This window comes from Zonotrichia leucophrys, chromosome 2 (genome assembly GCF_028769735.1).
Source record: "Zonotrichia leucophrys gambelii isolate GWCS_2022_RI chromosome 2, RI_Zleu_2.0, whole genome shotgun sequence".
NCBI classification, from domain to species: domain Eukaryota; kingdom Metazoa; phylum Chordata; class Aves; order Passeriformes; family Passerellidae; genus Zonotrichia; species Zonotrichia leucophrys.
Window position 1 is genome coordinate 14,130,439 of NC_088171.1, and position 22,485 is coordinate 14,152,923.

At 41.5% G+C, this 22,485-nt stretch overlaps 1 protein-coding gene across 4 annotated transcripts in view; it reads right to left on the bottom strand.

Moving 5' to 3' along the window:
- CCNY (cyclin Y) overlaps positions 1 to 18,141 on the bottom strand; it is a 120,252-nt gene extending 102,111 nt beyond the window's left edge. Inside the window, exon 1 of one of the 4 annotated variants that reach the window (XM_064703947.1) lies at positions 17,614 to 18,141. In XM_064703947.1, the coding sequence (XP_064560017.1) occupies positions 17,614 to 17,767 (154 nt within the window). In that variant the 5' untranslated portion in view covers positions 17,768 to 18,141. Of the gene's footprint in view, positions 1 to 7,887; positions 7,997 to 17,613 lie in introns of those variants that run through there. The other 3 variants (XM_064703948.1, XM_064703949.1, XM_064703951.1) reach the window with 3 other exon arrangements.
- Positions 18,142 to 22,485: the final 4,344 nt, after the last annotated feature.

Genomic DNA, 22,485 nt, shown 5'->3' on the forward strand with positions numbered 1-22,485 from the left:
AGGACTATAAAAGATGACTTGACATGGAAAACACTGGAAGTAAATTAATAGTATTTGAATTGCAACAAGCAGCGTCTGAAAATATACTCATTTCAAAACCAGAATATTTTAACTATGCAGAACAAGGTAGAAGCCAGACCAATCACCCAGAAAGCTGACAATTCTTTAGTAGTCTATAGGGCTTTCTACACAGCAGTCAGAACAAGGTAAGGCAGTCCAGCTAAAACAGAAAACAAGCAGTGCTCATGAGTAACAGAACTTTTTCTTTTAAGCATGAAAATCTATGATGAATACATCAATAATATTTCAAGGGCAAAACAATTAAAACTGATATTACATACTAACAGTCAAAGAGCTAACTTAATCTCATCAAAATGACAGAAGAGCAGCCTCACAGAAAAAATGCTTATTTAGCTTTGTTAGTAGATACAGCTGAAAGGATCAACACAAACCAGAATTAACAATATTAACACCTGCTTGCAATTAATTTGTTTAACTAGAGCAACCTTCTTCCCCTCCTTAATGACAAAGTTAAAACAGAGAGAACTGAGTGTCTTGCCAAAGCAAAGACTTCGATTTTGTTAACTCTAAAAGCCTTCTGCTGCCTTTCCATCTGCCTCATTGGAATTTCAGTGCCCATCACTGAGCAATTTCTACTTAAAAAACAGTAACAGGACTACTGCCAATAGTGGACTCTGGCTGTTCATCCATCAATTAAATATAGCCACTTCCAGGCAGAAACACAACAGGTCCTGCTGTACCTTGTCCCTGACACAGCTGTCAGTGCTGCACACAGGTAATGAAAGCAAGATCGAGAATCCAGAGAACAGCCCTGGGCAGGGACACTGCTGAAATGCCTATTTTCCAAATAAAACCCCATGTGTCACACTGTACACCTGCACTGGAGGTACTGATCAGCTGGTTGTCTCTTATTTTTAGATACAAGAAATGGCAAAAAGCCAAATGGTTGGTTATTACATGTTTAAAAACATTTACATTTAGGAAACAAACAGAAGTGAGCATCTGAGACATCAGTGAAGTCACAGGCAGTGACTACAAATACATAACAGCAAAAAATAACAGATCACAGAATAACATCACCTTCTGTCTATTTACTTTTACATCCAGATTTTTCAAGCATCAGACAATGTAGGGACTTTGTTGGAATTTCAGTAATGACTGGAAACAGCTTTTAAATGGCGACAAAACAGATTAAAAATGGACAAGCCCTCAAACCTCACAAAATTAACTGGTATGGGGCAGTCTGAAAATACTAATGCCTACATTTTACAGGTTTTAGCTGATGAGTTCCTCATTGAGCTTCAAATCAAGATATGCAAACAGACATGAACAAAAATTAAATCTTTTCTATTTAACTGAACCAAAATTGCCAAAGTAAAATTATTTTCTTAATCAGTGTTCTGGATAAGCTTTAGATAAAATCCATTAAAATCATGGTGCAGAATGTCACCTGTTGACTATTGTGAACACTAATCTTCTGTGAAATAGAATCTTGGAGTTTTTTCTATTCGTTGGAAATGAAGGGGAACTGAAACAGTAACACCACAAATGCATGAGCTCTTGCCTGTGGTTTCAAATTGCAATATTGCTTCCTCCTCGAATATCTGTCCTGTGAAAAAGTGCAGTATGGAATTTGGGGGAGGGGGGGATAGAATTTTTTTCTCCTTAATCAGTTGTTTAAGGCATCATCAGACTTGATATACACAACTTGGTGGCTAGTCCTCAACTTTAGTTTAACCTCTGACTTTTACTTATCTTTCAAGTACATAATTCTTGCAATAACTAAAGATGCCCATATAATCAAGGGCAGTATATTCTGGAAAACACCTTTTCTAGAAGAAAACACTTCCTTTTATCCAGTAGCAATGTATTTCCTAATACAAAACCAGCTTTCTTTTCAGTGTATGCTAAGAATGCTCCCCAATACACTGAAGTAACTGTTAACAGGGGTTTGATGTTTCCAGTTTCTTTTCCCCTTCACACACTGCTTAGGCAAGGAAAACCCAGACCATGAAGCACAGCTGATGACACCACAGCATTCCTACCAAAGTGTAATTACAGGACATGCAAAACTCAGATCACTCCCAGCATTGTATGCAAAAAAAATTAAGATCTTAAGAAAACATAAGACTGTATACAGCTCCTTCATAAACCACGAGGCCAAGGCTAAAATATACTAAGTACTGAGTTTTAGAAAGCCTATCCTACTTCTATAGCTGACTGAGAAAGATGCCCCCTTGCTCCTCCCTTCAAGTCCAAATCAAACATCAGCCTTTATGGGCATGCAACTGTGCAGCACAAGCACTAAAACCATATTTCACACTGAAAATTCCACTTGATATGGATGTCCTTAGAAAATAGATAATTTTTTTTGAGAATAAAATTAAGTAAACAAAAAATAATTAGTATGTTTTAGCATTCTAATCAACTCTGAAAACTTGTCACTGTGTGCTCTTAGACCACCAATGCAGTCTAGGCCTTACAAAATTCAAGTGTCAAATATGTAAGGATGCCTGCTGCTCACACACCAGCACAGCTCTGTAGGACTCCAGCACGTGCCCTTCTGCCTGGCATGCAGGCACTCCACAACAATCCCACAGACAAACTTACTTTCCTGTACCAGAAGCAATCCAAATCTAATACAGAGGTTTATAAACAAGGAATCATTTATTTTTTTAAGGCTAATGCTATCTTGCCTTGCAAAAAAGAGTCACATCTAAAGACAGTTGTAATTCTTGCCTCTGCCTTAAATGTTGACAGGTATTCTCCAGTTCTGTAAAGCTCTTCTAGCACAGCACAGTGCAGATGGTGCTGTGCACTTCATCTGAGCAGCTGCTGCTGGCAGAGACATTGTCTGGGCCAACTGGGATTTCTCAAATTCTCTGCTCTATGCAAACACAACACTTGAAGACAAGTATGTAAGGCACTTCATGGAAGGAAATAAAATTTAGTGAAGGCTTATTCTGCATTTGTTTTTTAGCTTTATTGAGTTATCAAGAGGTTTGGCTTTCTAAAAGTCAGTCTCATTTAGTGAGTCTCTTAGCATAATATACACATTGCAAATACTCATCAAAAAAGGACAGAGGCAGGAATAGACCCTCAGTCTGAACACAGGAAGGGAGACAGGAGACCAGTTGGTCAGCTACCTTTAAATACACTTTCACAGAGAAAATATTAGAGACAGTAAAAAAAAAAAAAATCTGTCCTTTGCAAAAACCCAGGTGGTTGAAAAGGTAGAAAGCTACAACCTTGAGCTATGGAAAAAATCCTATTATCAAAACAGCTATAAATGAAATTCCAAGTAGAGACTCTGCTGAACTTCACTCTAAGAGAAAACAGCAAGTCAAATGTATAATTCAGTGCCAACCTAATCTTCAAAGAGAGACCAAAGCTGCTGACCTTGTCTTGGATACATCCCAGCCGAGTGAGCCCACCTCACGCTGCTCTTTTTTTTTTTTTTTTTTTTTTTTTTTTTTTTTGAGAATTAACAATAGAAGTCAAGAAGAGCAATTGTACAGAGTTGTAAAGGAATTAGCAAAGTGAGTCTTTGGCTGTTATGAGTTTTATTTAATTTACACATTGCTGGTAGAGTTTCTACAGTCACACAGAACCCTGAATTTTCTTGACCAAAATGTTGTAGTCGTGAGGGGTTTTAAATAAATCTACATAAACACATGTATACAAAAAAAAAAACCAAATAACCCCATAACTAAAACAAAATCTACTTCAAATCTCCCAGCATTATTTTATTTTTAAGGAAGCCAAGAATTAAATTCTTTTTACCACAAGGACTAGATTAACTTTTTCTTTGGTCTAAACTGGCAGAAAACATCTCCATTTCTTTTCTTGCAGGCTTCTGAAAAATCCCACACCCTGAAGAAACTGCCAAATCTCAGATCTCACTTCAAGATATACCACCTTGGAAAATAAAGAGACAAATTTTCCTAAATGTAATTCTACTAAATTCCCTGAGAAGGGTATTGGAACAAGCAAATTAGGGATGCTGCAACTTGTACTCTGCAGTTCCAGTGAATAAAACTATGTCTTCTAGCATGCTTTAAGGGCTTTTCATTCTCCCACAAATATTACTTGTTGACATGGAGATTGCTTTGCTTGAAAGATGCCAACTGATACTTTTAATTCTAGCTTGCAGCATCAAGATATTGTCTCTAAAAATATTTAATATCAGGGAAATAAAAATTTCCATTAAGGGGAAGAGGACATATTAACTTAAAAATGAATTCTGTTCCCAAGAGTCAGGCATAGTATTTGCAAACTATTTAATATTCAAGTAGTTTTCAGCTTTCTTTGTTCACATCATAAATCCTTTTGGGTTTTTGTTAATTTCATATTTCTGATAAATAGAGAGCCAGGGACATTTCTTACTGTTGTCTCAGCTTGAAAACACATAAGTTAGCCATTATTAATATATTATGCCAATAAGCACAAGCATGAGCACGAAGTGTTGTTCTTCACAACAACAACCTTCATTTGCAAGTCATTTCTGATGCTCCATTGTTTACTAGGTCAGGGTACCACCACAGAGATGACAATGATGCCTTTTAATCAAAGGAATGAAGCTAATGGAAATAATTAATGCTAACTACCAATATACTAGCTATTTATTTAAAACACAAAGGCATGTGCCTGGACATAGCTGCTATATATTATCAGAAGGAAACTCAGACTTTTTCCCCCAAACTATTTTAAATTCCATTGAGAAAATACACCCCAAGTTTAGTTATGGCACCAAAAAATGCTATCATGGCCGAGTTCTGGATAACCTTCAGTTTGCTATAAGATAAGAATAGGTAAGAATGCTTACTTGTGGCAAAATAATAAACCCTGCCAAACCTGGATAAACAGGAGACAAAAGAGAAAGATACAAGAAAAATTTAGAGCATGAAAAAAGACCACCAGACCCAAACAGCAAGACAGGCAAGTAATGCCACTTCGCAGTGGCATAAAACTGGGTTTTTGAACTAAGTCTTGGGTTCCTCGACAAACAGTAAGTAAATATTGTCAAATCTTACTTGAACAATGCCACAGAGATCTTTCCAGATATCAGTCAGGCTCCTGGGTAAACTTTATTTTCCAGGTTACAAGTAGATACTATCAACTCTCTAAAAGACATCAATAATTAAGTTCTCTCAGTGCATACTTGCCCTATTATTTTCTATCAGATAGAAAGAAAAAAGTACCTTAGTTACTTGAGGAAAGAGATCTGCAGCAAGCAATAGGAAGCTAATAGGACTATTTAAAAATCAGATGCAATATCCTCTTTTAACAAGTGCCTTGCTGAATACTAACAGTCTTGCAAGAGCAAGTTCCATGTTCTGGATTACTTCAACAAGACATTCTCACATGGGCCTTGGTTAGAAGATTTATCATAGGAGTTACTTGTTTGATAGCAACAAGCTTAGATGCTTTAGTACCACTGCCGTATACAGTTCACATGCACTGCTGAAGTGACACTTCACACTTCATTATATACTGCTGCACCCCTGCCAAAGCAGTTCATCATGAATTATACCACCCTCCATTTGATAGTTACCTGTAACAGCTTATCTCTTTCATATCCGCATCAAAGCTATTTTACCTAATGAAAACCAGGATTAAAACCTCCGTGTAAGAACTGGCAATGGCTCAAGTAAGTGAGCACACTCTCATGAAATCTAGCTGCAATAAAATATAATTTTTATGGCATAAATAAGACCAGTTATACAGGCACATTTGACAGTGTGCTGACTCAGCATGTGACATTGCCCCAGCTTTGATTAGCACAGCATCACCGGGGGAAGGAACTGCTGGTGGATCTGATGGCACAGCCAGCAAGGGGAGCACAGCAAGCACACATGTCAGCAGCCTTCTGCAAAACACTTTCCTAAAAGTAGACAGCAGGGATAGAGATCTCTTCTGACCTACAAACAAAACCCTTCATATGGCCAAGAGCCCAGACTAACAAAGCCAAGAGAAGGAGGAGCACCAGACATGGTCCCATCACTACCTGGCAGGACAGGAGTGGGCTGGACTCCAGGAACTCACAGTGACAGCCCTTGCTGCCCTGCCAGCCCCTCAGAGTGCCACCTGGTCTGCCGGGTATCCCTGGCCAGAAGAGGCCACCAATCCCACTGGTTTGGACAATGGTGAGCTCAAGCACATTCCCATTCCATCAATAGAAAGAAATCCTCTTCCAGCAAGAGACCCTGTCTTTCACTTAGGGCATGCCAAATCAGTCAGATTTGAGTCCCCTGATAGAAACCAAGAAGGTTCTTCATTTGCATGAGGAAAGAAATGCAAAAACACATGGTTAGGGAAGATTTACATACAGCTGGACACATTGAATAATGGGCAGAGTATCAATTACAAAGATGGTAATTACCAGGAAATTTCTTCCATGAAATGCAGATCTTAAGACTCCTACCGACTAATTCTCTTTTCAGCTTTTTATTCAGAAGAAAGCAGTGTATATGCATTCCACACTCTTTAAAAAGAAAAAAACCTACACAGCTTCACAGCCTGTTTAAGAATTGCAGCTCATCCACCATGGCTTATTTGTTATCCCAAACTGTATTTCAGGACATACATTCCTTATAAAACACAAATCTCCAAAAGATATTAAGAAAACTATAGATCTCAAAATGCAAAGTCCAAAGACACAATGCAGAAACACAGAAATCCTACCAATTTGTGGATAACCATCACACAGATCCAAGAGAACAAGGACTATTTGCTTGTCTGTAAAACATGTAGGAGAGGGAGGAAAGTAGGAATGTGCAGCAAATGTTGAAATGAAATCATGACCTAAGATAATACAGGGCTTTGAATTCAGTGTTGACAGCCATGCTGCCAGCCTGGAATCTTCACTGACCCTGCTCTAGAACAAACTGTAACTGTTGTGCACTCCTCATCACCCCAAAAGAGCTGCAAAATACAAGGGGGCAAGTAGGAGGAGATGAGACCAGGGACAGGATGTCTGTGTGGTGTGGGTAGAAGAAGGCTGGGCTGAGCACAGGCAGGAGGCAAGTAAGGCAGATTACGACAGAGTAACACAAAACAAAGGGGAAGAAGAAAAAGGAGATAAAAATCAGACAGTCATGGTAAAGCAACAAGGAGGGAGGAATCATCAAAAATCATTGGAAGAAAGAGCAAAAAGGAATATATTGATCTTTCAGCTCAATGCTGCTTTTACCATTTTACTAGAAACACACCAAAAAAACTTCTTAACTTCTTACTTTCAAAACATTATATTCCAATACATTTGTTAAACATAAGACCTGAAGACCAAAGTTTCCATTCAAGACCACACTCATGCAAAGATAAAATAACTGGGGGCAGAATCTGCTCTGCTTCTGCCAAAGCCCAGAGCCTCCTGCAGCTCACAGATACCCCAAGGACAAATGGCACGCTGGGTTTGCATCAGTTACCCAGCCCCAGAGCAGGCCCTGAGCTGACCATGGCCAGGCCATGCTGCACAAACCCTTCCCTGGTGCAGGGATCCCACTGCCACCTCCTGCTCTGCAGCACCCAGGCCTGGCAGCAGCCACAGTGCCAGCACCATTCCTGGCTCAAATAACCACCCAGTACAGTCAGCATGAGTACACTTGTTTTTCCCTACATTAACAAAGACATTGGTACATCCATGGGAGCCCATTTTGAGATAATCAACACAAAATCAGAGACAAAAGAACTACAGAAGTGGTTCCTTAAGTTCTCTTCTCCTTTTCTATCCACAATCACACCTAATTTCACTGCTGTTGAACTGCAAATTTGTATTCAAAATCAAAACATGCAGTAAGGAGAAAAACAACAGCAATAAAAAAACAACCAACAACTGTTGCCATCTTACTGCAAAAGCCCCCATACCTTCTTGGTGATTTCTCATGGGCAGCTCCTCACAGCACGGACACCACCTTCTTCTTCTCATCTTCGCAGTGCGGCCAACAAACTCCATCTCCTCACAGCACAACCAACTCCAACTCTCCTTAGCCACCTAACCCACTCTTTTATAGCACTCATCATCACTGGACACAGCTGTGGCCTGTTTAGGGCAGGCCTGTTCCTAATCTCTGGTAATTAGTACAGGTGCAGCTCCTCAGGGGTGAAATTACCTTCTGCTCTATCTTTGTTTTCTTACATTCTATCCCCCTATACACAACCAAGTATGTGAAAGTAGGAGAGCAGTTGTATAATATTCAGGTTCTCATGTAGTAATATAAAACCTTATAGTTTGGATTGTATGAACTGCGACTCAAATACTTGTTACAAAAATAATTATTTACTATGATATTTTTTAAAGAAATGTGATTTAATGTTGAGAGCTTACTTTTCACAAAACATTCATTTCCAGTTCAATTTAATTTGGCACTCTCCCCTTCACTTAAATACCCATTTTTGCCCAGGGGACACTACTTTCTAGATTTAGAATTTGCATCACTGCTTATATGTGGAACGTTGAATTGGTTTTTTGTCTCCTTTAGCTTTCAAAGGTGGTGTTGTTTTCTTTTTCTCTATGAAACAAACAGTTAAATCTCTCCTACTTCTTACTCTTTTTATCACAGACTTGATCTCTAAAACCATCTCAGTTACAGGAATCCTTCCTGTCCCTAATCCCATGAAAAAGTACAGAAAATCCTCCATACAATTACAATTCAAATTTCTATGTCTGACTGAATATTATGAATGCAGCATTCTAGACACTTACCCCAAGTGAATTATCCTAGAAGAAAGGAGGACATTTAGCTGCAGAAGTGTGATTTGAAAGCTTAAAACACAATTGCACTTCCAAACTCCTCACACACTTTCAGCCTCCACCGGCGGAGTGAATAAGTGCATGTGGATTTCTGCCAGCCAGGAACAGTCACAGCAGCTCCAAGGAGGGGCCCTGAGAGCTGAGCATTCACAGGGAGCACCAGGTGGGACTGGCACACCGCTCACTGCACAGATCTTGCTGCTCCCTTGTGAAACTGCATCTTACCTTGATGTTTATTGTACTACCTGAACTTTGAAATCCCCTGCATATGATTTTAACAAGATATATCATTATACTAACCAGAAAAAAGCTCATGTATTGTAATTCTGAAGTTAAGATACAGGAACTGTTCATTCCAAATGCAAACAAATCAATCACTGATTACTATTTAAAAATGGAAATACTAGGATTTCAAACCACATCTATGAACAACTGTGTCAAGTGGTTAATTACAATCCTTATTTTAAAAGCGATAGTGAATAGAGCAGAGAATTTCACATTAAAGGTCATCCTCAAAAGATTTTACTGAGTTTGGAGATCCAACGGATTTAAGATTCTGCCTATAGCAGCAGCTGAAACTTTGCCAGCAACTAGAAATAAAATTATTTCTAATAAAATCTGAAACTGTTTTTTCCCTAATTATAAACAAAGCAGAATGATGCTATGAATTGTTAGGCAAAATATTTTGCCACTGGACTTATTAATTTTAACTCTGTTGATTTCAGTTCTGTATTTCATAAACTTAATTAATAAAAACAAAATGAGTCTCTCAAAGTTCTCCAAAATAAAGAGAAAACAAAACAAATAGGAATAAAAAGAGATTTGAAGATCCCAATTCCTAATAGCTATGGTTCTATCTCGCAAACACATGGGAAACTGCCGTTCTATAATAAGCAAACCAACTGTCTGGAAATCAAAATTTCTTTCAGGATTAATTGTAACCTCTTCTTTTTCCAACCTGTATTTCACACTGGTTATTCTAACAGCATTCTTTGAAGAGGAGGAAGTGGGGGCAGACCCACACCAAATTAGTAGAGACTACAGTTCACTGAATGAAAACTGCATATATACCACAGAGACAAATTTTTTCAAGCTAGATAAACAGATGAGATCTAAAACTCCTAATATGAGCCTAGGAATGAAGAGATCTAATTAATTTCAAATGTTGAAAGACCTTCTTCAAGCTCTTTAGATCACTTGCATTACTTTACAGCACAACACAGCTCACCAAGTACTTCACAGATACAATTGCTGCTTGTAAGCTCACTGACCACAGCCTGAAAGCTTCTTTTAGTCAAAGCAGGGAAGCATGGTCTGCTGTGCTCAGGATCAGCTACAATTCCCAAACTTTGGACCTTCTAATCTAATGCAATGTCCTTCCACAGGAAGGTCAGGAAGGAGGATAAAGAAACCATATATTTAGCTTTAAAATGGAACTATTGATAAATAGCACAAAAGCATAATTACTGCCAGTCATTTCACATACACAGCCTCATCTACTGACAATTCCTAAATTACCCCCTGCACAGAGAGCTTGCACAGTGGTGAAAAAGTGTAGGATAGCAATGTGAAATATCTCTGCTGACCAAGCATGCTTTCTTTCCCATGCAGTACTACTTTCAATATCTGAAATGAATGACTTTTTCCCAGGAATAAAGATGGTAATAAGTATCTTTTTCAGTTGGAAGTGTCCCTTAAGATGTCATAAAACAAATAACAACATGGCAACAAAAAGGTACCGCTTCCCAGAATACTGATGTGCAGGGATAAAATGCAGAACAGAAACAATTTTAAGCATGCCAGTAATTCTACATTCTGGATCTAGAAAAGAATCCCTGTACCATTAAGTCTTGCATCTTTATCGCATCACTTTGTGTAGCCTGACTTTACAAAGCCCTGGAGTACTCTGTATCTTCTGTAAGTTTTGTCTCCTTACAACTCAACTTTCAGATGAAAGAACAATTCATCAATTCCCACTCTTAATGAAATACCAACACAGCAAAGAAAACAATCCTTTAAAATTTCAACACGTTCTCATATTGGTTTCAATACTGCTGAAAGTAAATACTTTCACTTCCCATCTGATATCTTCTGGATCTCAGCCATAGCTAAGAATCATTTTGCAGACAAAAAAAAGATAAGCAAGCCAAAAGTTTGAGATAGAACTTTTTAAACTAAGGCTGGGTGGATTTTTATTTGAAAGAAAATTAGGAGTCAGTAGTTGAAGGCTGACTCTTCTGATTGCAGAGCGAAGGATATTCAGTGCAGATTCTCCCTCTAAGAATCACAGTAGAAAAGAGCATGGGAAATGTCACACAAGGTGGATGAAAATTCGCTTTTAATCTTGGGATTAGCTCTATTCCATAACCTTGTCTGACCATTCAACTATTGCAGTTTTCTGCAACATTTTCATGCAAACAAAGACAGTAATAAAGTGCCACTTGCAGTACCAAAAACGTTGACTTCATTGATACATTTTGTTCAAACCACCAAAAGCTACAGGAGGAGGACAGTTTTGTAGTGCACACTGCACCTATTCATGGCATACCAAAGGAATTTCAGCAACATGGTCACAGCATCACCCTGACTTAAAAGAAACAGTATTAATTTCCAAAGAAATAAAGAGAGAAGTAAATAAATAGGAGTTGGACTTCAATGACCCTCGTGGGTCCCTTCCGACTCAGAATGTTCCACGATTCTAACATCAGTTCATGGAAAATGCAAATCTTGATGATCTGAGAATCTTGTCTTAGCTGAATGATCTAAAAAATCCTTTTCAATTTGCAGGCCCAAACTGTCATAAGCATGAAGAGAAAGGAAACAGACAAATTAAACCATTTGACCAGCTTCTATACTAGTTAAGGATTAGAAACAGGAGCTTTGGCTTGAAGACTAAGTCCTTTCTCAACCCATTTCAGGCTACTGAGCACCCCAGATTTAAAACCAGTCCTCTCAGAAGCAGCACAAGAGTTGGGGATGCTCCTACTGGGGCCTACAGAATCAGCAAAAAAAGCTAGTTTAAGTTGAGCTCAGTAAAACCATCCCTGAACTTTGGTAAATTTTGCAAAAAGCTTCAGCTAAGGAAATTAACATCTCAACAGTCTATTTCAGCAATTCTGGAATATTTGCTTTTAAAGTTGGTTTGTAAGGAATAAAACTCCTTACAAACTGCTCGTTGTCCTTACAGAAGATACAGGAAGTAGTAACTTCACTGTAACTTCACTGCCAGTGAAGGCACCACCTATGCACACTGCTTGGAATAGTCCATCTAGTCCATCCATAGTTCCAGATTTAAAAGATTTATTAATGCTTACCAGCTCTTCACATACATTTCAGAGAGGTGTGGCACATATATTAAATATTCTGCAGGATGAAGTGAAAAAGATCACTCCATATGTCAGAATGCACATAGAAAATTAATAAATTTTAGAAGTTCTATTTCTCCAAGTCCAAATGAATGGAAAAGAAGCAAAAGTAATGTCAATTCATTTCTACATGGAAAGCTCAAAGACAGGAATATATAGCGTGTCTCTTATATATATGCTTTCAGTTTGCAAAGTGCATTTCATATTCTTGCAAAGATGTTAAGCAAGGAAGATATTTAGACTGTGTCTGATGTGCATCTGGCTGGCAGGACAAGGACAGCCATCAGGTAGTGCCAGACATTGCTCACTTATTCCCCTTCCAGCCTCAGGACACCAGAGCAGCTAGAAAAAAGCATTCATGATGTCAGTAAGCTGCTGTATGGTGTCCCACCAGGACCGGGTTTTGTCCAAAACATCTCAAAATACAGTAGTCCTTCCATTTTCTGACACCTATAATTTTAAGTTTTTCCTTTGTTTCAAGTACCAATTCACCCAGCCAAGACTGTACAACTCACTTACAAAGAAAATACTAATCAGATGGCAGTGCACTAATAAAATTTCTTAGAAGTAAGTTCAGATATGACTAGCCTTAGTGTGTGTACCTCTGAAAGTTTCTCCAACTAAATATGAAAATACAGGGTGTAAATTTATTGTTTTGATGTGAACAATGCAAAAATGAGGTTTTAGGAAGGCTCTGTACGACACGATGGTGTCTCTGAGGAGAAGCAGGGCACAGATGGAATAACCAGATGAGGTGGTAACAGAAGGAAAAAGAAAGCTGTGCAGGAGGCACCATTAGCAAGGTGCAGTTTAGGCCTAGGTTCACCAATGTAGGCCACAGCAGGCTGCATTTTTAATTTCTTCATGCATCAGAATACAGGGGAACCTTGATACATGACTTCTGACAAATGCTTAGGTAGATAACACCAAACACCTAAACAGTAGTACTGAAAACCACACAGATCACCTCTGTGCTGGAGTTCTGGCTAAACAAGAACATTTTTTGAAAGAGAATTTTCTATAAACCAAATAGGCTTTGTTTTTAAAGAAGGCCTATCCTTTTACAATCCGTGTTTTAGCAGGAATGTCTGTGTGCAGCACACTGGATGTTTAATTTGCTTCTGAAATGCTTATGTCTTGACTTTTGTGAAGTAGGTCAGTTCCTTCACAATGTGCAACCCATCATGCCCTAGCTCTTGAAAACACCAGTATTCCCTTTCAGCAAAATTCCATTAGGTATACAGGGCAGACATTTTAAAACTTCCTTTTATTTTGCTAAAATCTTGTAACTCTTATAAAACCTAGCAGCCAAGATATAGACAAATAGTAACTAATCCCACGTCAGAGACCCTCTTATGCCAGTTCCAAGAAGCTGGAGGAAAAGAAAAATATAAATGAACAAATAAATAGCTTTTTTAAAAGCAGTCCATTCTAAGGAGCCTGTGCATTATGCAGCAAAAAAATTAACATGACTGAGCCATGATTGAAAAGGGCTGAAAAGGTTTATCAGTGATGCACAGTTGCACATGGCATTATGTGAACTAGCAATGCATGACCTAGTGACACTAGCAGAAGTTTATCAAGAGGGGAAAAAAAATAAATCTGAGTTTTGTGGGGTGAAGGGGGAAAAAGGGGAGAAGCTGAACATTAAGAACCATCTTTTCTTGAAATAGCCTACGAATTCTCCATCTAGTCTCTGTTTCAAGAACAGCCTTTTGGCCAGTTTCATTGTATGGCATCAGCTTTGCTTCACGCCATTATATTTGTAGTAAGACATTTCCTTTCACTCCCTCACAATAGAGATCCATACTTGAAAAGCTGGCTGTAGAAATCATGCTCCAAACAGAGCGATCACACCTGAGCACAGGCTGCCTTTCCCCAAGCTAAACTGGCTCTGACTGTGCCTGGCTGATGCACAGGGCAGGGGAGTCAGGGCTCTGGGCAGCGAGCGCTGACACCGTGCGCACACCCAGCTGCTGGCACAGGCCAGAGTTTGCATCTACGAGATCCAGAATCTGCCACACAAAGGCCTCAACCGTTTTTACTTATGGCTGCCAGTGACTGCTGTAAAAAAAGGTCTTGATGGCAAACAGATGTAGGAATCTAAAAGTATTGAATCCACTGCCACAATTTTGTTTTTAAAGTTAACTTCTGAAAGTGAAGCACTGAAAAATGTGGAAGCTCACCCTAAGCAATAAATCATCAAAACCAGAAGGTAATCTCTGTATGTTACAGTTGCCTTCTTGCCCTTCCTCAAAAGAGAAAAACACTAAAATTCTGTTAAGTGTTCTTCATTATCATGGGCCTGTGGAAACTAACAATAAAATAAACAAAAAAGCATTGAGAAACAAACAAAACCAAAACATTCTGGTGACTGCACAATATTCAGAGAGGCATTTTGCTTGTGTGGATGTTTGTAGAAGTCCACTACCTTCTGAGAAATTTGAGGGGAAGAAAAAAGGAAAAGAGGCAAATTCAACTTTACTCTTCTCCAGAATAATTCTCTTGATAAATTCCTCCTCATCAAAACTCTTTCCAAATTCCCCTGCTCCTTCAGATGCCAATTTACAAACAGTTGTAAAATATTCCAGAAATTGAGATTTTTCTGGCCAAGTACCAGTGATGTAGAAGTATTTTGTTATAAAACTAACTCCTACTGGAAAATAATTTCTCCACCAGTTCTTTGAAAAACTACAAGTGGACTGGGTATGGAACTTGAATTAGAGAATTCAAAAGCATGGTTTTTGAAGACAGATTTTATGAGTATTTCCTTATCAAGTAAATAAGAGAGGCAGACGTCAAACAGTTCCACTAGTACTAAAATTTCCAGTTAAATTACTCTTTAAGATTTGACATCCTTCGCTCTTTATTTTTTCTCTCTCTCTCATACTGCCAGAACAGGGCCTGGAACAGTGAAAACCACGCATCTCTTAAAAGCTTAAAATAGCCCACAGCTGACTTAAAGGTTCTAAAAGTTCTTCATTTATTCAAGTAGATTTACCCACTTCAAAAAATAAAATGTTTCCTGAATTTCCATCAGTATGAGCATGAAAACAACTTCCACACAAAACACAGTAACTAAGACACTGCATTACATGATTTTTACAGTTCCTGAAAGTACCAGTGACAAAGTAAATGCTCGTTAGAGGCACGAATTTGCACTTTGAGACCTGTCACTGCCACATATACCCAAGCAGGATGGAAGGGCTCTCACTTGAAGAACAGTGAGAAATAAACTTGAAGTGTCAAAAAAGTTTCCTTTCAGTGCATTAGTCTTTGTCATCATTCATTTAATAAAAAAAGGCACATTTGCCAACACTACTAATTTGAGAAACCTTATGACTTGCAGGAACACTCAGGAACAAACATCCAGCATTCTCTCTTCACAACACAGATAACCAGACTATTGTTCTTTCATTCTAAAATGGCAAAAATATCATCAGAGGTCTCTACTGTGAAGGGTTTTCCCCATCCCAATGTCACATCCATAAATGCCTGTATGCCATACAACTTCAAACAATCTAACAACAAAAACATAATAGCTAGTCCAATACAAAATAAAATTTCAGAAACGAAGAATCATCCTATTACATTTAATACTCAGCCATCACTTGACTCCAGTGTAACAGACCTGCAACAAAGCATGCTTCAGAAAGTTGTTTTATCGCAGTCTGTCCAGTTGTTCTGAATGTAGACACATCTATTACCCATCAGTCTTCCCAGTGAAAACTTACTTCTCAGACTCTATCCATAAAAATGGCCAAGAGTGAGTAAAGTACAAAAAGGAAACCCATAACTGTTTGTTCACAAATTTGAAGACAGCCTGCCCATTTGAAACTGACAATGGCTCCAGATGAAAACCAACAAAATGTAAAAATAAATAATGCATGAGGTGTTTTCTGTGTTCTAACAACGGGTTACAACTCTGCACTTGACACATGCCACACTTTAAAAGAGAAGAGAGAACACCCATGTACCTTGATGCAACAAATGAAACCACCAACCAATAAAGATCTCCTGGGGTTTTTTGCAAATATCTGCTAAGATGCAGGAACTTATCTGCATTGCATGCACATTTCAGCAAGCACACATGCACTTACTATTCCCATCAAAGCTCTTCTTCCCATCCATTACAAAAAAAAGCACACTGAGAACAAGGCACAAAACCCACACATCTCTGCCCAAAAAGTTTACTGCAGCCTGTGTTGTTATACATGGAGAAATCCGTACCATCAGAGAGAGCTGCATCCTGCTACACTGCACACCACTGATGCTGGAAGAATTAATCATTCACAGATCAACAATTGGTTCTTTCATCTCCCTGGCTTTCTCAGATCAGATCATTATGTATTTTTTTCCACCTACTGATCCTGTTACACCCCATTTTTCAGCTGCATGTAGCAAAGACATCTGAAAAACATTCCTATTTCTAGAATGTACCTCACTGAAAGAAACCAGTGAGGGTACCTATACGCTTCCACAGGATTCACAACTTTACCAGTGTCAAGAAGTGACAGAACATTGAATTCTGCACTAAAATCACAATGTAATATGCTGTGAAAAAAATGTGGACGGCAAACTGAAGGGCACCAAAGTCCTTCTTTCTGGCTTTCTACCAAAAGCCTCATGGGTTTGTTCACTGAACAAACCCATGAGATAGCTGACCTTTTAGTAAGTAAAGTTTTAGGACTAAATACTTCAGCTAATCAAAAACTAAATTACATGTATACATTAACTCAGCCCACATCTTTAAAATAAAGCTGTATTCTGGCCAGCCCGAATGGCACCACATTCAGTCACGACTAAACCAACAGGAACATGGCTTTTTTAATATCTCTGCAGAGAAAGAGAGGGCAAGGCAGTATTCATGATGAGCACTGCGCCTCATCATGACAGCAATGGAAGAAAAAGTCTCTGGAGGAGAAGGTTGTCATGGGAAACATTTCTCCCACTTTTATCTCTGGCAGGGTTTGTCCTTTAAACGCTCGCCCCTGCAGAGGCCTGGCAGGTGACATCCCGGCAGGTGACGTGAGCCCGGCACAGCCAGCCCTGCCAAGGGCGAGGGACGCTGCCCTGGGCCACGGCCGAGCCCGGGTGTCCGAGCCCGCCGGGACCGTCCCTAATTCGCCTCACGATCCTCTGAAGGGCGCAGGGTCTCGGCAGCGCAGACCCGGGGCTGCAGCGCTGCACCCAGCCAGAGGATGCGGTGCGGGGCGAGGATGCTCCCAGCCCCTGCTGCAAGGGTCCCGCACAGCTCTCCCCGGGGACAGGAGCAGCTCTGGAGGCGGAATGTGCCGCGGCATCCCCGTGAGCCCCGCGGGCACAGGGACCAGCGCCGGAGGCACCGGAGGCAGCGGGACCGGCCGGCCCGGCCCCACCCGCGGGGGAATGGCCGGGGCAGAGCCGAGCCCGCCGCAGGGAGCGGAGGGGAGGGGAAGGGCTGCGGGGGCTCCCCGGGCGTCCGCCCGCGCTCACCGTCGATGTTCTCCCGGTCGCTGATGTGCTGCAGGTTGCAGCCCGTGTCCTCCCGGCTCAGCTCGGCCTCGGGGCGGTAGGACTCCAGCCGAGAGTGGGCATTCCGCCGCAGCTTGGGGCTGGAGGAGACGCAGCAGGACGTGGTGTTCCCCATCTTCTCTGCCCGGCCCCGGCCCGGCCCGGCTCGGGAGGAGGCGAGGGGCGGCCGGTCAGCAGGGGTGGCGGGAAGCCATGGGCGGCAGCGGCGACAAGAGGGAGCGGCGGCGGGGGAGGAGGCGGCGGCTGCGGCGCCCTGCGGCTGCACTCGCCGGCGGTTCCCCCCGGCGGCTCATCCGCGGAGGCGGCCCCGCAGCGCGGCCCGCCGGCGTGGGCTGCGGCAGCTAAGCCGCCCTCCTCCGCGGGCGGGCAGCGCGGGGCCCGCCGGGGCACAGCCCCATCCTCCCCCGCCCCCGCGCAGCCGCCGGGCCCGCTCCGCGCACGCACCCACGCGGCAGCGTCGCAGCCTCCGCGGCAGCGACACCGCAGCAGCAGTGGCGGCGGCAGCAGCTGCCGCCCCGGGCGGCCCCCGCGAACCGGTTCCGGTTCAAGCGGGCGGTGACGCCTCCCGCCGGGCGGGCTGCGGGAGAGGCGGCGGAGCCCGGCTTGGCCGAGGGGCCGCCCCGGCAGTCACCGACGGAGCCCCCCTGAGCTGCGGCCGCGAGGCTCCCGGCGCGCTGGACCCTGGGTCCCCGGCCCTCCTCACTCGAGAGTCCTGCACACGGCACGGACCCTCTCCCACAGCCCGGGGCTCAGCGCGTTGGTGCCGGAGGGAGCGGGCACGGACCCTTTCCCACAGCCCGGGGCTCAGCGCCCTGGTACCGCAGGGAGCGGGCACGGATCCTCTCCCACAGCCCGGGGCTCAGCACGCTAGTGCCGGGGGGAGCGGGCACGGCAGGCGCTGCCCGTCGCTCCCGGTCGTTCTCCTGCCCTCAGGGTCCCGGCCGGGCCGAGGCCGCCCCGCTGCCCCGGGAGCTCCTCGGGACCCCCCGAGCTCCTGTCCGCAGCGGGGACCCCGCGGCCGCCCGGATCCAGGCCGGAGTGACCGAACCCGACTGGCCCCGCGCCTGCCCCGCCGTGGGGACCCGCATCCATCCGGAGAGAGTCACTGATGTCCCAGATGTGTAGGGACTGCACGGATTCTTTGAGAACTTGTTAAACTCTCCTGTGGACTGGCCGTCCCAAAGATAACAGGCCACAGAGCAATGAGAGGGTGTTAAGTGCCCCTTTGTAACACCTTTCCTGTGTTCAGGGCTTTCGCAGTCAAAAATCCAGTTTTGTCCTACTCAAAGTAATGTTGAAGATGTGAAGATGGGGATTGTGCATGGCTTTCATTAGTCTTTTTTGTTGTGTGGGGTTTTTTTTTCCTTTAAATCTTGGTAATCTGAGCAAATCTCTTGACTGCTGGAGGTCTGAGTCATGGTAGTTGAATGAATACACTAATAATTTGACAAGAGAAAAGCACTTTTCTGTGTTAATAAAAGATGCTTTGACTTGCAGCCCTGTGTCCAGGGAGCCATGACTTAATCTACCAGGCATCTCATGATATCTGATGTGTTCACAAGATCTGCTCAAGTCAGATGATTACATGAAAGGCTTGTAAGTTTTTTATCCTACTTTTTTTTCAGGACACACATTGCAAAGAAAATCAAATTTGTAATTTTCAACTGCCTTTTGAATGCTTATTGATGCAAATGTACTCTAGTGTTATACAAAGAATCAAGAAGAAAGGAAAAGAATGTGAGGTTTTTTCAAAATCAAACTGTTTTGGGGATGTCTTCTGTAACTAGTTTTGGGAAACTCCCCTCCCCAAACATGGATGGGCAGTAGATTTGGGGTTACATCAGTAGATTAGGAGTTACATCGTCCCTATGTGTTTGAGTAAGTCAAGCTAAATTAAGGATAGGTTTAGCATCTTTTTTGTTTTAGTGTATTCAGTGGTTTGCATCCAGACAAAAGGAAAGTCTTTGCTGAGCTCTGTTTGCTCTCAGAAATGCTGTCTAGGAGGATGCCATGCTAACTAGTGCCTTGCAGCACCATGCCATGCCTTGCTGAGGGCACCTCAGCCCCTCCACTGGAGCTCACCTGCTCTCCAGCTGAGCCTGAGCCCGCTCAGACCAGGCCTGACCTTAACCTGGCAGCAGGGGAGGTTAAATCTGAAATGGGCACAAGCAACAATCAAGAAAATCTCAATTTTAAAAGAATTAAATCATCGCAGTATACACACAGCAGAACAGTAAGATGGTACTGAAATGCCTGGCTTACCACATCTTACAAAGGCACCTCAAGCTAGTGAGATCTCTGTGGAAGACTTGTCTGAGCTGCCCTGTTAAATTCCACCTTCCTGTAGGAATCAGGGCCTTGTGGCCCTTTCAGCCCGTGTGACAGCTCCTAGGCCACCAGTGCCATTGTCTTGTAAGTTCTTTTTGGGTAATGCTAACTGGGCAACTCTTGGCTTGCACTATCAATCCCACCACGTTTTTTCATAAACATTTCATAACCCGTAATTATTTAGAAACTTGTAACAATTGTAATTCTGTTGTAGTAAAATCTTAGACAAATCTTGCAGTTTATACTTATTCTGCAATTTTCACAAGCTTTGAAACAAAACAGGCCACATGATGATGGAGATGGGTTATGAAGCTTGCTTCTCTAAATGTTTAAGTAGAGCTTAAAAATACGTGTTTTCTTTATTAGAAAGGATTGATTTAAGCTTTGTGTTTTATTTAAAACTAATATCATAAAACTAAACATTGTAATTTAATGTATTTAAAATTTGTGATCACTGGCTGTGACCATGTAATCACTAGATGTGACTATGTGATCACTAGATGGATGCCCTTTAAAATCCCTTCCAACCCAAACCATTCTGTATTCCATCCCTAGTTCTATTATTCTGTACAGCTACCTATTTTCTCACTCACAGTCTTTCATTCTAAATTTTTACCTTTATTCCTCCTCTTTTCACTCTGGGAGCTTGCTGAAGTACATTATAATGACAAAGGTGCTGAAATACATATTTCAAATCAAAGGAAAGGGATGCTGCTCTAGGGTAATGGTCTCCTGCTGATATGTAAGAGCTGAGAAGAGGTGAAATATATACCATGAAAACATATTTGGGGTTTGATTATGATTATTTATTTCAGCTATCTGAAGTGCATGATGCAAATGTAACTGCATTATTTGATAAATATTCATACAGTAAAGCAGGAGCAGCTCACTGCACCTTACTGACATGCTTAGAAATCAATGTATGTCCTTTGATTAAAGATTATTCTGTTCTTGAGATTTATGATTTATATATTTTAATGATTTTGCCCTCTGGAGCAACTGCATCAGCTGAGGAACACCACAAATCTCCCTAAACTAAGGCCAAGGCTTTCACGATTGGTCAGTGCTGACATACCTTTGTTTTAAAAGTGCCTATTCCTGCACAAAAAATATTTTAAATCTGTAGCATCTCCACTACACAGAAAACACTCCGCTATAGAAAAGACAATGGATTTTAATTGGCTAAAATTATTGATGTGACCCATTGAATTTTGTGCTTGAAATCTTCCTGGAACGTTGTCAAAAATGTGTTTCAAACCATCAGATATAGGTCAGTGGTTTTGCTTACATAAGCTTTTTATCTATTTTGAGCAGGTAAAAATTAGAAGTATTATTTAATACAAAAGTATTTCCTGCTCACAAACCAAATGATTTGTGAAGCACAGTTAAAAAAAAAAACAAAAACAAAAACAAACACAAAACCTTAAGATAGATGAGTGGTGATCACCAGATCTTTTGGTTCTGCTCATCTTTCAAATGCAGCCTGAGAAATTCGTGTCACACAATGCCTTCCCCACACCGCCATCTGATGTTTGGTTGGAGTTGTACTCACAGGTTGGGTGTGCAGTCACTCTCAAATGCATCGTGTCAGTTCTCTCACAGAGCTAATCATTGTCTGGAGTTTAGGCAAAAGCTTAAAATTAACATTCCCATGTACAAAGTGTTCAGCCTGGTCAACTGAATCATACCCTAGACTTTGTTGATTGTAATAGCTAATTTTTTTTTACAATAGTAATAAATTCCAAATCAGTTAAAACCAGTCATGAACTCACCTGAGGAATGTTATTATCCCTCTGACAATTCTTATTGTTAATATTTGCATTTATTGTTACAAGCCTGAATTCAGTAGTGTTAGCAGACTTCCTTCCTGAAGGCAAGTTCAGAATGCATGACACTTGATTCTGACCCAGGCTGTGTGGCAAAGCCTTTTACTGTGCTGCTCCTCCAGGGAATGCATTCATGGATCATGTCTTAGATTCCCTCCCTCAGGTATACTGTACACATAGACTACTCCTATGGCAGATTTCCCCCTTGATTCTTCCAGGGCTAAGACAGTATTCTCCTTCTTGGAGGTAGAAATCCAGTGCCTGCCAGCAGACATCCTTTCAGCCCTGACACAAGTTATGTGCCAGCCCCAACCCCTGAGCTGTCCCCAGAGAGAGGAGGAGGGTTCTGTACATGGCACAGAGCTGCAGCTACTGTCCACAGGAAAGACACCCAGACCTAACAAAGAGTGTGAAAGAGATGGGACTGGGTTTAAAAATACACAAATGGTATCAGTGGAGTTATTCCTCTGGTGAATGGTACATTTGTTTCTCAGGAATCAAGTGCCTTACTGGAATCAGTGAGAAAAGGAGAAAGAGTAAAAAAAGATTTGTTTTGAAGATCAGGGCAGAAACTGGGGCTATTTGATTAATGTATTTAACTTTAGTGCATAAATTGGGATATTAGTCTCATGCTAGCCCATGAAGGGATACTGTTCTAGGCAACAATGCAAAGCCCTAA